We start from the raw sequence: 18,323 nt of genomic DNA on the forward strand, positions 1-18,323 counted from the left end.
GAATGTCTGCAATTCACTCACAAAATCAGCTTCATAATGATATCACATGGTAGGTCCGGATAGGACTATGTGTTTATTCATAATATGAATAAAACACACCAACACACCTACTGCCAGTGCACCTAAAATATATTTATTAGAGGTGGGAGGTAACTAGAGAACACCCACACGAACACATGCAAGATTTAAGATTTAAAAGTGCTTTCGTGACTGGTTTTAAAAATAGGTTTTGGCAGATGACCTACTTTCAATCCAGCTATAATTAACAATTTGACGTCCCAGTGCTTATATGCTCTATTATCACCACTTGTGAAATGACTATATTCCAAACAGATCACTTGGTCAGAACTAACTGAATAATTACACCACATTCGTAAGTAGATTTCTACACAAAGCAGATGAACAATATTTCTAGTTTTATTTTTATTATTATTACTTCTGTATTACTATTTTGTGGGGCAAAGCAGGAACAAAGTGCTCCACCCAAATAACAATAATAAGAATAAAAAAGACAAGATTTTGAGCGAGTTGCAATATATCTATGCAACTGGTTTGCAGAATTCCTCAGAAAAGACCTGAAACCTATATACTAAGTGCGAGATATGAAAATTCACTTCCAATGAGAGTCCAGATGGGAAATTTTAGCAATGCTACTGTACCTGCTTCCTATCTAACTCGCTTTTATTAAAAACCTGTAGATGTGATATAAAACAAAATCAACAAAGTGGCAAAGTCTATTATTGTTATTATTAGTAGTAGTATTAGTAGCAGTGGTAAGAAAACTATTCCTAATACTTTCAATACTACAACATTTTAAAGAAATTATGTCCTGATAAAAAGTCATTGTCTATATTCAGAGAACTTCCTCTTCAAGGACCCTGCTTACTTCCCATATTTAGTCAGTGTTAAATAACAAGGAGGAACTAAAAAAGGGTGTGAACTCTTTTCAGTGTTAAGTCTCGGGAAATAGTAGTTAAAGACAGCTAAAGATGTGTATTGTAAAAAGAGCATACCCCCCCTAAATTTCTACTAAAGATTTTTTTGGGAAAAAAAAGCTATCAGTGATCCTAAAAATGTGTAAAACTCAACTTGTGTTTAAACCTTGGTAGTTGTAATTTAACATGGTCAAGAAACATACGAAGACTAGGAGGAGAGCATGCAAATAAATTTAAAAGGCAAATATTGGCCAACCTAGTGGCTGTGTGGAAAAAAAAAGGTTTGTCAGATGTGCAGTATTCCCTTATGTCTAACTGTAACAATTACAGTAATTTATTATAAGGTTTGTTCATGGACTTACTTCAACTGTTTTGTGAACTGACTTTAAAAGTATGTATTACTAGCTGGAATATTCTTTTTTATATTTTTCCATTTTTAAACTTTCTACCAACAGGCCTCATTTTTGTTGAAATAAATAAATACATGGTGTGCCCGGTTTGGAGTGAAAAAAATTAAATGTCAATCAGATAAACTGCAACAAGGACTCCACCCAAGGCTTCATCAAAGCTCTTGTAAATAAATTAATACAAATCACCACTGCCACACGCCAAAATCCTGTTTAAAGCCCTCCTAGAAAAGTGGAGCTTATTGCGGAAGCAAATGATGGACTAAAACAAAAAGCACACCTAGGGGGAATAGTGAGGGTCCGCAAACTTTTGGTCATATATTGCATAGTACCCGGCACCCCAGGTTGGGTTTTTGTAGCACAAGCAGAGCAACTGGCTGAAGTCTTCATTGACATCTTCAACCTGTCATTGACTCAGGTAGCTGTCCCCATCTGCTGTCATTTTGCCAGTGCTCTTAGCACTCTGCTGCAATGATTTTCATTCTGTTGCACTCACCCCTGTCATCGTGTGCTTTGAAAGGCTGGTCCTCACCCATCTTAAAGCCTGCCTGCCTCCCACTTTGGATTCATTCTACTTTGCCTATCGTCCCAATACTGTAGGTCAACAGACGATACAATTTAAAAGGTGCTCCATTGCACTCCCCTGGACAACCCAACACTTATGTACAATTTTCTTTGTTAATTTTAGCTTAGCTTTTAATGTAGTCAGCCCTTCCAAGCTAATGTTGGCATCAACACACCACTGTGTAACTGGACCTTTTTCCTGCTGTAACAATAACAGTACTATATCTTGACAAACTGCATCTCAGTAAGGTAAGGCAACTTTACCACTTTAGACCGTTAAGACCTTCCGAGGGTGGTGAAAGCCACCCAAACAAATCATTGGTATTTAGGTACCTAGCATCTACAAAAATCTCTGTCTGCAAATGGTGAAAGGCATTATCAAAGACACCTCTCGACCTAATCATGGACTATTCACACTTCTATCATTAGTTAGGTGCTACAGGTGCGCTTTTAGCTTGACTAAAAAATAGCTTGGTTGTTACCAAACTGAATAGCTCATCACGACACAAAAACCACTACACTTCACTTTGCACTGACTATAATTTATAATGCTGTATATGCACTACTGTATGTATATATATATATATATATATATATATATATATATATATACATACACACACACACACATATACTAAGAAGGCCTAGCTCGGAATCTTCGTTCCAATTCATCCCTAAGGTGCTTGATAGGGTCGAGGTCAGGGCTCAGTGCGTGCCAGTCAATTTCTTCCACACTGAACCCAAAATCTAATCAAATCAGGTATTTCTAATGTCTTTATAGTCCTTGCTTTGTGCACTGCAGCACAGTCAGCCTTTCCCAAACAAAAGTTGAACAGCAACAAAGCCACAAAATTGGAAAGTCACAAAGTTGGAAGCATAGCATTGTCCAAGATGTTGGTATGCTGAAGCATTATGATTGCCCTTCACTGGGGATAAGGGGCCTGATTAAAACATTAGAATTTAATAATTAACAGGTTGGGCCAAAAACATTTGTCCATATAGTGTACAGTAGTATATCTATTCATTCATCTTCTATACCGCTCATCTTGTGTACAGGGTTACGGGTTCCTGGAGTCTGTCCCGGGAGACTTACAGCACAAAATGTCCTCTAAAGATGAAGTCACACTGTTGATGCTATCATGTGATCATCAGATAAAAGGCATATATTCTCTTCATTTTAAAATGTGGGCTGTATACATTCTCTCCTTTTCTCTCTATACTGTAAATAATGTACTTAGCACAATGACAAAGTTGAATCTTATGCAATCTAATCTAATCTAATCTAATCTAGACATGCCATGAAAAGTCTTGAGTGTCCTGTACAGATAATCAGATAAACTGGAATGACGACTCCACCCCAGGCCTCCACACTTGACCTCAGTGCTTTGCTCTTGTAAATGAGTTATCACAAATCCCCACAACAACACTCCAGTGTAAAGCCTTCCCAGTAAAGAAAGGCTTTTAAGAGCAAAAAAATGATAGACTAAAACAAAAAACAAAAAAGCACACATGGTTGGGCAGGTGAAGTGCTTTTGGTCAAACTTTTGCCCATTTTATATAGGATGTGATGTGCAAACAAACAGCTGGTTCCTGGAAAGAAAGAAAGAGCGCCAAGCTTAGCCACGCCCACTTACGCGCCAAAATCAAGTACTTCCTGTTTGGTGAAGTAACATACGCTTATCTCCGTCAGCGAATTTCAAAACTAATTTTGAAAACCACTGTTAAACCTCTGAACAGCGTTAAGTTTTTTTCCAGGCTTGAAGAACGACAAGTGAGTTTAAGTACTTATTTATATGAGGAAGGGGTGATAAGACGAAACATCTGATTGTGTTTTTAACACGCCTCTGAGACTCTTATTTTGGAAAGAAAAAAAACACCCGTGTGCCGTCCATCGTTCAGCGTGTGTATACACACACACGCAGACACAGAGCAGTTCAGCGGCATGGCGGCGGATCTCAAGATGTCTAATGGAAAAGAAACGGTTTCACTGAACGGCGAGCCGGCAGTTAAACGATCCCGGGAGAGTAGCGTAACCGATTCTTTGCGAAATTCCCGAGAGCCTCAGAATAAAGTGACGGTCGTGCTCGGGGCTCAGTGGGGAGATGAGGGCAAGGGGAAAGTGGTCGACCTGCTGGCTATGGACGCCGACATTGTCTGCAGATGCCAGGTATATTATATTTTTTAGTTTTATATAATGCCAGTTATTGTTTGCTTAAAAAGTTTTGTTTTTGCCTTTTTCACACGCATCGCCCTTGTTGTGATTAGGTAGTTGTTAGCATGTTAACACTGGGTTGCTAGGTTACTTCCTGTTTCTGTAATAGCGGAAAACATGTCATTCGCTAACACCATTTCTCTCTGCCTTCCCTCCACACTCAGGGAGGAAACAACGCGGGACACACGGTGGTCGTGGACGGTGTCGAGTACGACTTTCACCTCCTACCCAGCGGCGTCCTGAACAAAAAAGCCACCTCGTTTATCGGTGCGTTCGATTTGACCTTCCCAATAGAAATAAGTTAGAAATGTGCTGCCCCCTGCTGCCCCAATCGGACAACACGGCTTCCTTTGTATATGTCTTTACTGCACTGAGTTTTTCACCTGAACAAGATTGGCACAAGTTTGGTCCAGTTCGTGTTTGAGCTGGAAGCCGCCATCTTGTTCGCCCAGTCGGATGCGCATGCGCATTGAAACAGGCGGGCTTTTTACCTCAGTCACGCGATGTAATAGGGTTCAATGGATAATTAATAACCAGGACATTTTACTTCATACACTCATACAGTCAAACTGTCACTTTTAGCTAAATGGTCATTGTTCCCATTTTAGGTACAGTATTTCTAAAAGAGCATAATAAAAGTGCACAGTGGTATTCTTGTATGCAAGCAGGGGAATACATTTTTCCATTATTGGCAGTTCAGTGGTAGGTTTCTCACTTGCCATGCCCAAGACCATGGTCCGAATGCCCAAACCCCAGCAGCTGAATGCAACAGTGGTCCCAAGCCCAGATAAAATGGGAGGGTTTCCGGTTTAAAACTTGTGCCAAGTTTGTTGAGCAGATCGAATGGTCCGCTGTGGTGACCCCTTGATGGGAGCAGCTGAAAGATCAACAACATTCATCCCTTACTAATTTATTAACTGGAAAATTATCTCAAATGAACTCACATTCTCATGAAGTTGACACGCGTGGTGAACAATAAGGGTGTTGTTCAAGGAAAAAAAAATTAGACAAGAAAAAACACGTTTGATTACCTTGAACTGAACCCTGTACCTTTTCATGTAATTCTTTCATAAGCCGATTGGCTAATATCCCTCAAGAGATCTTAAATCATCTTTGAATCATAGGAGAGTAATTTATTCTAGACCCGTGTTTTATTGGTTATTTTCCTGTTTATATTTTGAAAATTAGGGGGAAGAATAATTTTTTGTATAGTATGCGTTTTACTGAAATGCAGTGTTCCTATGTAAAATGTTTATAGGTCGGCAAGTCTGAAACAACAGTTTTATTTATATATAAAATTCCGGTTACCTCCCTTCATCTAAAGACATGCAGATTAGGATAATTGGCCTTCCCAAATTGCTCGTAGTGCATTAATGTACGTTTGAATTTTGACCGGAGGTACCACAGTCGTAAAATGTGAGTCAATACAATAGCAATCACTGCTGGCCTCCACGGTCCCTAGTTGGAATAAGGAGGTTCACGGATAAATTGGTATGTATTAACCATGAACAATACATGTGCTGTGGTATCTGGCACTAAGGTTGTAGGAGCTTTCAGCAGTGCACAGGGATCCGCATGGGCACTCTAAACAGTCTGTGGCTACCGCACCCCATACAGGGCATGCTGTGATGTGCTGTGGGTTCTGACACCTTATTATCATAGCCAGAAATCTCTTCAAAATATCTTCATATTGTGCTACAGTAGCTCTTCTGTGGGATTGGACCAAACAGGCTTGCCTTCGCTTCCCATACAGATTAATACGTTCTCATGACTTCCTTGGATTACTTTCGGAAGGTTCCAAACACTGCATACCAGGAACAACCCAGGCTGTTGTTAAAGTCTCTCGATCCCTGTTGACTTCAACAACAAGCATCTAGCACATCTTAGAGAAAACTTGAGAAAAATTGTGTCTTACCTTTGAAAGGTGTCATTATAAGGAGATGATCAATGCATGTCGCTTCACCTGTCGGTGCTTCATGCTTGTCAGGTCCTGACCGATAAGTGTATATAACATTTATGTGTGTATACTGTATGTGTAAGTATACATAGTGTGTGCGCGTGTGATAAATGTGTGTTTCACAATGTACTCTGATCAACCTTTCACCCATTACCAGTGACTTCACCATGTTGGCCACGACTTTATTTTCTTTATGTGTAGCTTATGCTATAATTTCCTGTTAATCGTTGTTTTTCAGGGAACGGTGTTGTGATTCATCTCCCTGGGCTGTTTGAGGAAGCAGTGAAAAATTCTCAGAAAGGCCCAGGTGAGCCAAGTTGTGATATTTTATTGTCATTACACAGTTTGACTAAATAACCTACTGATTTGTCCACATGAGCTTTACTTTTGTTGTTGTGCTTTTTTTGAGAGCGAGTGAATCCTAATTTTGTGTTTTGAATTCAGGGCTGCAGGGTTGGGAAGAGAGGCTAAAGATTTCTGACCGTGCACATATTGGTAGGATCGCAACTACTACTTACTACCTTGCATTTAGTTTAATCTACGTCATTCATTATGATGCCTATAAAAGAGGTGATGCAACGCTGACTGATGTCCTTCAACTTTGTTTTTCAGTGTTTAATTTTCATCAGGCTGCTGATGGGATGCAGGAGCAACAAAGACAACAGCAGGCTGGGAAGAAGTAGGTTTTCTGTATATTCTCTTTTTATCTCAGGGAAACGTATGTTTCTCCAGCAGTGTTTATTTATTTGTGTTCCCCTTTTTTAATTTATTTTTTTTAAACCATGCAGCTTGGGAACAACCAAAAAGGGCATTGGTCCAGCATATTCCTCTAAGGCACAACGTAATGGGCTGAGAGTGTGTGATTTGGTTGCTGATTTCTCAGTTTTTGAGGAAAGGTGAGTGTTTTTTTGACATTTCTAAACTGACGCAATCTTAATTTCAAGATGTATGGAGTAAACTTACGCCAAACCTATTTTCTCCACAGTTTCCGTGTCCTGGCTAGCCATTTTCAGACTATGTATCCAAACCTCAACATCGATGTTGATGGTGAGCTGGAGCAGCTGAAGGTAATATAAACTTGTATAAGAATATAAAATACAAATTTGAATTTTTTTTTGTAACTTCCTTACCATTATTTGTGTTGCACTACATTTTGCCAATGCTCTCTTCGCAGGGTTACGCAGAGAAGTTGCGGCCTCTGGTCACAGACGGTGTGTACTTCATGCATAAAGCTCTTAATGGACCAAGCAAGAAGATCCTCGTCGAGGGGGCTAATGCAGCTCTTTTGGATATCGACTTTGGTAAGGATTTTGTCGCTTTTAAGTTTTTATTGCATCAGTCCTTATTTCTTTCAACACTCATACATTTGCTACAAATCACTTTTATAATTTTAATAATAAACCTCTATGGGGCGATGCCTTCCACAGGAACCTATCCTTTCGTAACATCATCCAATTGCACTGTTGGAGGCGTGTGCACAGGCCTTGGCGTCCCCCCATCTCACATTGGCCGTGTGTATGGTGTGGTTAAGGCTTACACAACCCGAGTTGGTGTTGGAGCGTTTCCCACTGAACAAGACAACGTAAGTATGTTCACATGATCAAATACAGACGTGATGCCCATAAGGGTATGTTTTCTGATGTTTTTGTTTTTCGTATAGGACATTGGCGATCTCCTGCAGTCTAGAGGAAGGGAATTTGGAGTTACTACAGGCAGACGGCGACGCTGCGGGTGGCTGGACCTGGTTTTAGTTCGTTATGCTCACATGGTCAACGGCTTCACAGCGTAAGTATCTTTACATACTGTGTGGCCCTGTGAAGTTTCTTTTATTCTTAAGGTTCAATCAGTCATCTGTTTTTTGGTTTGTCCCTTTTTATGTTTAAGTATCGCTCTGACCAAGTTGGACATTCTTGATACGTTGTGTGAGATTAAAGTGGGGATCGCTTACACTGTTGATGGCAAGCCTTTGGACAGCTTTCCTGGTGAGTTATACTTTTTGCATTTTTAAATTTAATTGTCTTTCTTCTCCTCTGTGTATATTTACTATACAGTTTTCCTTCACAGCTAATATGGATGTCCTGACGAAAGTCGAGGTGACCTATGAGACGTTACCTGGGTGGTGCTGCAGCACAGAGGGAGCACGTACTTTTGACGACTTGCCACCTCAGGCACAAACCTACATTCGCTTTATAGAGGATTTCCTGCAGGTGCCAGGTAATACACGTATAGCTTGAATTGGAATTGCATTATCATACACAGCGCTTCCTGCTGTTTTAGCTCATTCTTATAATTAAAATTTTGGAAGAAGGAATAAGGAGCCGGAGATTGTATTGCTGTCCTTGTAATGTTACAACCTTCCACCTAAAAATGAACTTTTTCCATTAGCTGTTAACAATTTGGATTTTTTTTTGTTTTAATTCTCTTCCAGTAAAATGGGTCGGAGTTGGAAAATCCAGAGAGAGTATAATAAAGCTCATCTAAGATGCACAGGACAGTACCTAAAATCCACCACATGCATACGTCTTCCAGGGACATCATAACATTTGTGGGACCAGAAATTCTTGTAGTGGATTAGTGCTGGACTAAAGAAGAACCTGAGCTAAGATCTCTGAGAAGGTCCCACTTAAAATGAGCACCAGCATACAGTTGCAGACAACAATTTTATTTCAAGAATGATTCAGGGGACATGTGTATGAGACTTCTGTTCTTACATATGATGAAGGCTTTTATTTTAACTCCTGGACCAGCATTTTTATTGTGATGCTTAATGCATATTGGTTCTGGAGGTCATACACTCCCACTTTAGATCTGCACTAAAGTTAGCTTTGTGTAAATGTATTCCTTTCTCTGTGCTGCTCCGTAATTACAAATGGCTTATCCCCCTCCCCTCCCCTTATCTGATCACCTATTGTCCATTTCATAAGAGGCTCAGATTACCATGATCGAACTAAGAGCTTTATTTTGATTTACTGCATTTTAGGGGCAAAAAACATCTATTTTTCCATCTCTATTAAAAATAGGCTTTTAAAATTATCTGTAAAGTGTAGCCTAAGTTTTTATCTAATCATGTGTATGGGGTTTATTGTATGACCCTAAGATTTGAAACATTATTTTAATTTGAGGTGGATAGTACATTAATTTAGTTTCATGTGCCTGGTGTTGGCAGTCTAAAAACCAGGTTTTTTCAAGAGCTGCATAATACAATAATGGAATTATCCAAGCTTTTTTTAAATCAGCAGTTTAAATGTACACTCGCCACATGGTCAGTTAGAATTGCAGTAGATGGACCAATTCACCGAAATGCATACAGTTGCCTTCCACTGGAGTGTGTAGATTTTCACATTATTGGCTGCTGCTTTGGAACAATAAAGTGTTCTACGTACACTGACTTGGTTGTTTGCCTATTGCATTTTCCTTTCACTGCCATTGGTTTATGCATTCATCAGTATGACGCAACGGTTGTAAACCATGGCCTACATTGAGTAAAATTATGTAAGTATTTACCATCTTAACCTTTCTATATTTTGTACCGTCACAAATTAGAAATGAAAAGACTTAAGGCCTCTTTTAATTAGTTGAATGGAGGCTTAAGTAACAGTGTGTCATCATGGTATAAAGTTAAGGATGTTCTTGTTTTTTATAAACCAGAGCTGGGGTTAATGGTAAGTTAATTGTTAAAATAGGTCCCCTTCAAACCTATATTCTGGAATCATGCTTTATGTACATACAAACATACATATAACATATGGAAAAAAGTATTTCTCCTTTCATTTTGTGCACTGGGATATGGTCATGTTGGAATAGTAAAGAGTCTTCCGCAAGCTGTTGCCACAAAGTTTGGAGCGTAGCATTGTCCAAGATGTCTCAGTATGCTGAAGCATCAAGATTGCCTTTCATTGGGGATAAGGGGCCTGATTGGAACACCTAAATTCAATAATTAACTAAGTTTGGCCAAATACATTTGTTCATAAAGTGGACCTTAATTTAATCGACGCCTGGGCTCGATCCCAGATTCTGCAGCCCTTATCATGCACTTTCTGCACTTCATGCTTTTGCCCACTAGATGCCACCATCGCGCAGTGTATGGAAACGGCTCGAGTAAGTTTTGAAAAGTTTCATTTTACTCCACGCTAAACAAATAATAAGTCATGAGTCTACCGAGGAAATGAACGACTCGCTTTAAACTGATATCGACTTTTCAAGAGAGTTTTTTGAATTATTGCAATTGCCTACCAAAGTTTACATTTATGATGGATGGATGGATGGATAGATAGATAAAATAAACTTCTTGTATGTTTTTCCTTGGCACCACACCTAGTTAAGTAGTGGACTTAAAGGCTGTGTAACAGGCAGTTACTGTTAAATCTTATTTAAAAAATTTACAATGAGTTGTATGTGATTCAGAAATTGACACAGTACTACAATTTAGGCCTACTCATTTTTTTTTTAAATAGCTGTATCGCTGTTAAACAGTTAATTAGCTGGTTACCTGGTGTGTTGGGAGCGAGGAAAACACGCTATATTACGTTCCAGGACCAGGACGTGAACCCGTGAACCCGACACTAATACGCATGCGCAGACCAAAAGAATTCTTTACATCCCAAAGTGATTCATCAGATTATTTAATTATAGTCCTGTCGTCTGTTATTGTAGACATTGCTGACATGTAATTCAGCACGGCAGTAGGGATGTTACTAGTGGGAATAAGTTTGACTAAAAGTTCCCGCATCCTCTACGTGCGTTTTCGGTATGAGCATCATCTCTTATTCAGAACTCTCTCAGCCAAGTCTCATTTGATCTCGAGCTGGTGATCATGTCGCAGGTGTGGCTCTGTCTGCTTCTTCTAGTCACTCTGTCACTTCAAATACCTGAAGTCAACTTGAAGGTAGGGTAAATAAAAAATTAAATAATCATTTTACAGAAAAGTTAATTGCATGCATGCATCTATATATATATCTATATATATATATATATCTATATATATATATATATATATATATATATATATATATAGTACACAATATTGTCCAAATTTGTACTGCATGTGGATTCATTTCTTTATGGATCCTATAGACTCTCATTTAATTTTTAAAAAATTTGCTATAAAGATATGAATCTACTGGCCACTTGCATTCGTATGTAATTATTTGTAGATTTAATAAAACTTAGAAAACTTATTGTCCTAATTGACATTTTACAGAGGCAATTACAACCCTAGATGTCAAAAATGTACCTATGCAATTCATGCCAGCCATTATGCAATTCAGTTATGGGTTATGGTTATTACATCAATTAGTATGTGTAGAAAAGAAATATTGCTGTATCTATGACTGACTGACTGTATAATGGTGGACGTGTACAGTTGCAGGAACATGCTATGACTTTATGGTCAAAAGGAGAAAGCCTCGATGATGTAAGCACGAGTCACCTGTGTACTTTTTCTTTTTCTTGGAGCTGCATGATTAATTTCTGTAAGCATGTACTTTCCCGAGAGAGACACAGTAGTGTTCAAATTAATAGCAGTCCAACATCAGTAAACAGATCAATAATTGTTTTTGGGAGAAATTATATTTCTTTATGGTAAATATTTTACTTGTAGGTGTAGTGGAGTAATAGAAAACAACAGACCCAACAGCCATGACTTGCATGCACCTGATTATGTGTAATTTAATCATTAACTGAAATGGGGCATGTTCAAAATAATAACAGTGTGGAGTTCAATTAGAGTGGTAAATTATTCTGTGACAAACAGGTGTCAAAAAAATTCAAGGATCAATGCAGAAAAGGTTGTCCTGTGCATTTCTCTCTGAAAATAAAATAGGTCGTTCCAGACATTGTTCAGAAGAACAGCGCACTTTGATTCCAAATTTGATTAGAGATGGAAAAACATACAAAGAAGTACAGAAAATGATAGGCTTCTCTGCTAAAATGATATCAAATGCTTTAAAATGGAGACCGAAACCAGAAAGCTATTAGCAAGAAGCCCCCTCTAAGTCCCATTTTTGGAAAAAAAAGACAAAATGTGCTGAAGAGGTTACAGTTCGCCAAAGGACACATTGATTGGCTTAGAGAGAAACTGTGCTTATATATTTGATATATAATAATATGACTATATATTATATATATATATATAGACTGATGAAAGCAAGATTGTTCTTTTTGGGTCTAGAGGCCGCAGACAGTTTGTCAGGCGACCCCCAAACACTGAATTTAAGCCACAGTACACTGTAAAGACAGTGAAGCATGGCGGGACAAGCATGATGATATGGGCATGCTTCTCGTACTAAGGTGTTGAGCCTATTTATCACATTTCAGGGATCATGAATCAATTTGAGTACATCAGAATACTTAAAGAGGTCACGTTGCCTTATGCCGAAGAGGAAATGCCCTTGAAATGGGTGTTTCAACAAGACAACGATTCTGAACACACCGGTAAGCAAGCAGCATATTGGTTCCAGACCAAGATTAACGTTATGGAGTGGCCAGCCCAATCCCCAGACCCTAATCCAATAGACAACTTGTGGCTTGACATTAAATATGCTGTTTCTTGGGCTGGAATACCTGTTCAAAGCTGCCAGAAGTTGGTTGACTCCATGCAGCACAGATGTGAAGCAGTTCTCAGAATATATATATTTTTTATATTTATTATGTATATTTATATGTATACAGAATATTATTTATAATATTTGTTTTTCTTCACTTACATTAAACTAAAAATACATTTAGCACATTTTTCTTTATGTTGTGATTCAGAATAGAATGTGCAGGGGTCCAATGTATTTGTGTGGTTTAAATGAAAAGGTATAATATGGATATGGAGCTTTACTCACTTTTTTCAACACACTGCTATTATTTTGAACACAACTGTATATATTTCTTCCAAAACAGAATCTTGAAATCTTGAAGAGCTTTCATTGACTCTCTCCAGAGGCATCATGCATTCAAATTTTTTTGAGGGGGCACAATTTCATGGCATTGTCATCTACAAATTAAATTTGTACTAATTTATTTGCATTTACATTTGTTAAAGTTGACATTTAATTTGTCACTCTTTATAAAAAAATTTCTCGTAACCATCTCCTCTAGTAGGATATATTTTAATGGTCTAGTGTTCATTTTATTTGACAAATTAAATAAATTAATAATAGCAAAAGACAACAAACTAAGGTTAACACTAGGGTTAATCACTTAATAGACAATTACTGATTTTATTAGTTATTTAATTATCAAATTTATCAAAGTAATATTGTGGTCATATCATGAGATGAGGTGATTATCTGCTCATAATATCTCTCCTTAAACATAAAAACTGCACAGCTGTTTCCAGTTGGAATGAACCATGAAATATCCTAAACAGACAGGGCTTCCAGTGTCCCTTATTCAGACTTCAAATGAGGATATAAACATGCAGAAATGACCCTTCAAAATGATATTACTAATGATAAACACCTATTCTGAAAATAGAATTTAACAGATTCTACAGTGGTTATCACTGTCGCCTTGCAAATCAGGTTCGATTCCCACCTCTTGTCTGCGTGCATAGAGTTTTCATGTTTTCTCCGTGCATGGTGGGTTTCCTCAGGGTACTCTACTTTCCTTCCACATTCCAAAGTGAGTGCGTGTATATGTGGCCCTTGGATTAGCCAATAGATTCGCACCCTGTATACAGTGTATCTAGGTCATGTGAAGGAGTGCTGTTGTACTGAATATTGGCCTGTCTGTCATGAGTTTGTCATGAGAATATGCAAAGAGTGCATATTTGATATAGTGATATACATTGATATACAATTTGTTTATATATATATAAAACCTAATCCCAAAACCATGGGTTAAGATATAAAGCCAGTGTTCTGGGTTGATTTGTTTTTCTTTTTTTTTCTTTTTTCTCTCTTCATCGGCACAAAAGATCGTTCTACTTCCTTCCGGCACATGATATCACAGCTTCATATCACATAACGCAACACACACATATTCAGAGATACTTTGGTGGTGACTGTTGAACAGCAGCACCCTGTCATAGTTGAACAAATCTCTGCACTTTAATGCAAAGTGCGCTTAACTACTTAAAACCTTTAAAAAATTAGATGTATTTTATTTAATACTGTTTTCCCAGTGTATTCTATACAGATCAATCATAAGATTATGTCCACTGATGTAAGGTGTACTGAACAATACTGATAGCCAAGTATACACCAGCAAACTGGTGACAGTATCATGGTCACTTAAGGCATCAGAAGCCCAGCCCGTAATGTCTAAACTCACACTGAAAACCCAATCCGAACACCCAGTACATCACAACATGTCACATAAGGTCGCTGACCTGGCCTCTGAAGTCCTCAGATCCCACAAGCGGAACCTAAAACCTAGGTAGTTTTAATGTTATGGCTGATCAGTGTATAGTTATACATAGTTTTGTACATTTGTACTTTACTCATACATTACATTTTATATTCAGGTAACACATGGTTAAATCTATGACCATATATACACTTTTTACATTCACTGTATATAGTACACACTATTGTTTCTTTCAGTTGATTATTTTTTGTCTTTTATCCTGGATAAATATTATTTAACACTGTAAATAGTAAAGGTTTTAATACTTAGATATTTTCCATACAAGAAGCCAGGTTGCCTACATAGGTGTGAATGCACTAGCATCCCAATTAGACTGAATTTTTCTACCTTGTGCCTAGTGTTACTCGGCTTGTCTCAGGGTCTACCATGGAATTAACTTCATTAAAATGGTTGCCATACATGTTTAAAATTGAAGTAAAAACAATACCAAAGTAATACATTTGCTTCATATGGTGAGTCTTAATCGGGGAATTATTTCCATGTATCATTTTTCACAAGCACTCATTCCTGTTAGGTAATCATCTTGAAGTGATCCCTGTATATTTTAGTCCTGTCTTCCATTGGCAGAGTTCCCAGGTTCCATAACAGAAAATAAGAGCTGCAGTAGTGAAATGTCATGTTTATTTGAATGTGCATTTTCTTTTCTCTTTTTAAATAGAACTCGCGTAAGGATGCCCAGAAGAAACCAACGTCTAATGGAGGTATTTACACATTACATATTTAGATTTTATTTTGGTTTGGGAACCAATATAGCATGCAGTATACTAATAAATATAAATAAATATGAAATAATAAAAATATAAGGGTTGTACCAAAAGGAATGCGAAAGAGTGCATAACTTTTTTTTAACTGACATAGGGTATCCAAATTGCACATGTAACTCTTTATCTATACGAAGGTACTACTTAACATAGTCTCCATCAAAAGCCATGTATTTGCAACATCGTTGAACCCAACTCTCAAATCCTCTTTGAAAAGCCCCTTTGTTGCAGTCGATGGTCTCCCTGTGTGTGGTCAGTAAATGTCAATGTGTGTCTTCAGTGTTGGTTTCCCCTGCTTTAAACTTCTTCATACATCTGTGCACATTGCTCTTGTCAATGGTGTCATCTCCATAAACATGGAGGCTGCCATAGTGGGAGACCATCAAGACGAAATCAATGGTTCTGTGATAGTCCACCCTCAGACTAACCATCAATCTGGTCTGTTTCGAAAATCTTTGGAATATTCACTTTTAAGAAAATAGGCATGGGTCTATTACAGTCTGAAACAAACAGTTGTCATAATAATGACACATTTTGGTGCATACATTTTACTGTACAATTCTTGATTCAGTATGCACACTGAGACTTAATCTTCCCCTCATTTTCAGATCCAGAGACGATACTTCTGGAAGATACTGTAAATAAAAGTTCCTGCCAACCCCGGGAAACTTTAGTCAAGGTTTACGATGAATTTTCAGAACAGGAACAATATCATTTCCGGCCTGATTGTGTATCAGTGAAACGGTGTTCGGGCTGCTGTTTAAATGAGGAGACAAAGTGTATGCCTGAACATACCAGTACAGTTGAGTTTGAGGTATGAGTGATGATTTTCAGAATGATGTCCTTGGATAAAATGTAATGATTCTTTAAATTATATTAACTCAGATTTCAACAAATTATTAAAATCTTAACTCCTAACAATATGGTTGTGACAATATGTTTTGTTTTTTTCAATAGGTCTTCCGTTATTCTGTTATGGAACCTCGTAAACGGATCAGGCTGCAATTTGTGGCACACACAAAATGCCATTGCAGGTAAATTTATATAAATAAAAGGTTTTGTCTGTACATTAGGCAGAACCCGCTATTTATAGGACCCGAAACCAGGCGCAGAAAAATTTGTCTGTATGTTCGTATGTCTGGCCAGATGGGTTTCCCTCGAGGTGGGTGTGGCTATACGCGTCACTCAACAGAGCCAATCAACAAAAGCGCAACAAAGCATGGTTTACTTCAAAATGCGACGTATACTATAAACACTGAATCTTGCGCCATAAATCAAAATGTTAAGTAAGTTAAGGGAAGTTATGATCAGTTATGTGCCAGATGCAGATCGGTTTATTTTTTAGCTTTAACGTTTTAACTATTTGTACAAACTCTTTAACCATCAACCATGAGTAGTAACGCTAGTAATTTCATAAACATATCACCCTATCGCTGGAATACCTGTCACTGATTTTCAAAATAATTAAATATACTGTTTTATGAACAATATGATATTAAAAAGCACCAAAACATTAGTGGGCAGTTCTTATCAGCAAACGTTTTATTAAAAGGCAAATTTTTTCATAAGTGGAGTTCTATCTAATATTCTTCTGTTTTTTTTTTTTTTGCAGATACAAGGAGACTAACTAGAATTTGACTCCCTTCATTTTATCATGCATAATTTACTCAGTTTAACAGTGTATTTAAAATATTAAAATACTGATTTCAGCTTGTCCTTTCAAATGTGTATCAATTTATAATAATATTTATAACATTTTCTACATTGTAAACATTTCTACAAATAAATGTATGGTAAAAAATGTCCATGCAAAGTGTTAGTAAATTTAATTTGTATTTATGTTTTAAGTGACGTTTAAATGGCACCAAAAATTACAGTCATGATCTTTTTATTAAATCAAACTTGTGGGGTGTTTAAAAAAATTTTTTACTTAAACTTGAATTATAGGGAATACGTACACCTAAGAATTGAAAAATAGAACTCATTTCTGGTCACTGACATCTTCGAGGTTTCCCTCAAAAGTGGTGCACTGATGCACTTATATCCGTCTTTATAAAGACTGAAGTGTGGAAATGCAATATTTTTAACTAACTTGCGCACAAACATACATACATAGTATACTGTATGGCTTCTTGAAATCACTAAGATGGTAAACCAAGAAAACCTGACTCCAGAAATCTGACCTTGAAACATTTCAGAATTGGGACTTAAAGGCTTTAATATACAAAGGCATTCAGGACAAATACTAAACAAAAATACTTGGCAATATACGAGTTAAAAATTCTTTGACCCCATATGCAAATCTTTATTTAAGTATTAAACTGGATGAATCAACCAGCAATTATTTTTGGTTTTATGAGCACATTGGCTAAAAATGACTAATATTTAACCAATTAAATATTTTGCATGTGTAAAAAAAAAAATCATAGATTTGTTTTTGTCATCTTTTTTGAACCAGTGAGTTTAAATACTATATTTGGAAGATCTGCATTATACTTGCATCAAATAGAGTAAAAAAAATATTATACACATAATTAATATATTTTCAAAATGTATTGTCAAATTTGAGAATGAACTCATATTTTCTAAATTTACTGAAGGGGAGAGTAAAAAGGTCTTAATAGTGTAAAATAATGAGGCACAAACTTACGTCCCTTTGATGTCTTTTTAGATTCTTAATGTAAATGATTAAACAATTTGATTATTTAATGATTAATCTTCTTCCTTCTATTGATATTTCTGATATTTAAATCATTCTTAAGGCTACATCCACTGTCATCCGGAGATTGCGGGTTTGATTCTTGCTCAATGCTGCAGTCATCTGCAGCTGTACACATCTGTGCTCCTCCAAATAAAATTTATCAAACTTCCACGGCTTTAGCTTTTTTCAGATTTGAGACTTTTTAAAGAAACAATTACCTCACTTTCTCCACACTATATGCACAGCCTGGCCAAAAAACAACCCTACTTCAGAAGAGTCAAATTATTGGCCTGCATCAAGTACCAAAAGAACTGTCTAACACATTATTGAAACCTGGAAGGATTGTGCTATACCACCACTTCGTGGAAGAAATGTGGTCAGAATGGTGGTCACTAAACACTCAAAAAAACAAAAATACAACTGACTGT

At 37.2% G+C, this 18,323-nt stretch overlaps 2 protein-coding genes across 2 annotated transcripts; both read left to right on the forward strand.

Annotated features, from left to right (window-relative positions):
* The first annotated feature begins 3,606 nt into the window (after positions 1-3,606).
* On the forward strand, positions 3,607-9,463 carry adssl (adenylosuccinate synthase, like). Its single transcript, XM_053479149.1, has 13 exons — positions 3,607-4,073; positions 4,283-4,385; positions 6,314-6,382; positions 6,520-6,570; positions 6,688-6,754; positions 6,864-6,971; positions 7,061-7,142; positions 7,250-7,376; positions 7,503-7,657; positions 7,736-7,860; positions 7,960-8,057; positions 8,140-8,289; positions 8,504-9,463. Exons 1-13 carry the CDS (start codon positions 3,849-3,851, stop codon positions 8,554-8,556), a joined length of 1,413 nt encoding a protein of 470 aa, XP_053335124.1. The 5' UTR covers positions 3,607-3,848; the 3' UTR covers positions 8,557-9,463.
* Positions 9,464-10,746: 1,283 nt separating this feature from the next.
* LOC128507687 (snake venom vascular endothelial growth factor toxin) lies at positions 10,747-16,014 on the forward strand. The gene is made up of 3 exons (XM_053478750.1): positions 10,747-10,960; positions 15,092-15,134; positions 15,803-16,014. Exons 1-3 carry the CDS (start codon positions 10,889-10,891, stop codon positions 16,012-16,014), a joined length of 327 nt encoding a protein of 108 aa, XP_053334725.1. The 5' UTR covers positions 10,747-10,888.
* The last annotated feature ends 2,309 nt before the right edge of the window (positions 16,015-18,323 follow it).

This window comes from Clarias gariepinus, chromosome 19, assembly GCF_024256425.1.
Source record: "Clarias gariepinus isolate MV-2021 ecotype Netherlands chromosome 19, CGAR_prim_01v2, whole genome shotgun sequence".
NCBI lineage: Eukaryota > Metazoa > Chordata > Actinopteri > Siluriformes > Clariidae > Clarias > Clarias gariepinus.

Excerpts from the sequence above, each read along its gene's own strand:
- adssl (XM_053479149.1), top strand. The coding sequence starts at position 3,849 with ATGGCGGCGGATCTCAAGATGTCTAATGGAAAAGAAACGGTTTCACTG. Across the intron at positions 4,386-6,313 it reads AAAAGCCACCTCGTTTATCG|GGAACGGTGTTGTGATTCAT; the intron begins GTGCGTTCGATT and ends GTTGTTTTTCAG. Across the intron at positions 8,058-8,139 it reads GCCTTTGGACAGCTTTCCTG|CTAATATGGATGTCCTGACG; the intron begins GTGAGTTATACT and ends TTTCCTTCACAG.
- LOC128507687 (XM_053478750.1), top strand. The coding sequence starts at position 10,889 with ATGTCGCAGGTGTGGCTCTGTCTGCTTCTTCTAGTCACTCTGTCACTT. Across the intron at positions 10,961-15,091 it reads TACCTGAAGTCAACTTGAAG|AACTCGCGTAAGGATGCCCA; the intron begins GTAGGGTAAATA and ends CTTTTTAAATAG. Across the intron at positions 15,135-15,802 it reads GAAACCAACGTCTAATGGAG|ATCCAGAGACGATACTTCTG; the intron begins GTATTTACACAT and ends CCTCATTTTCAG.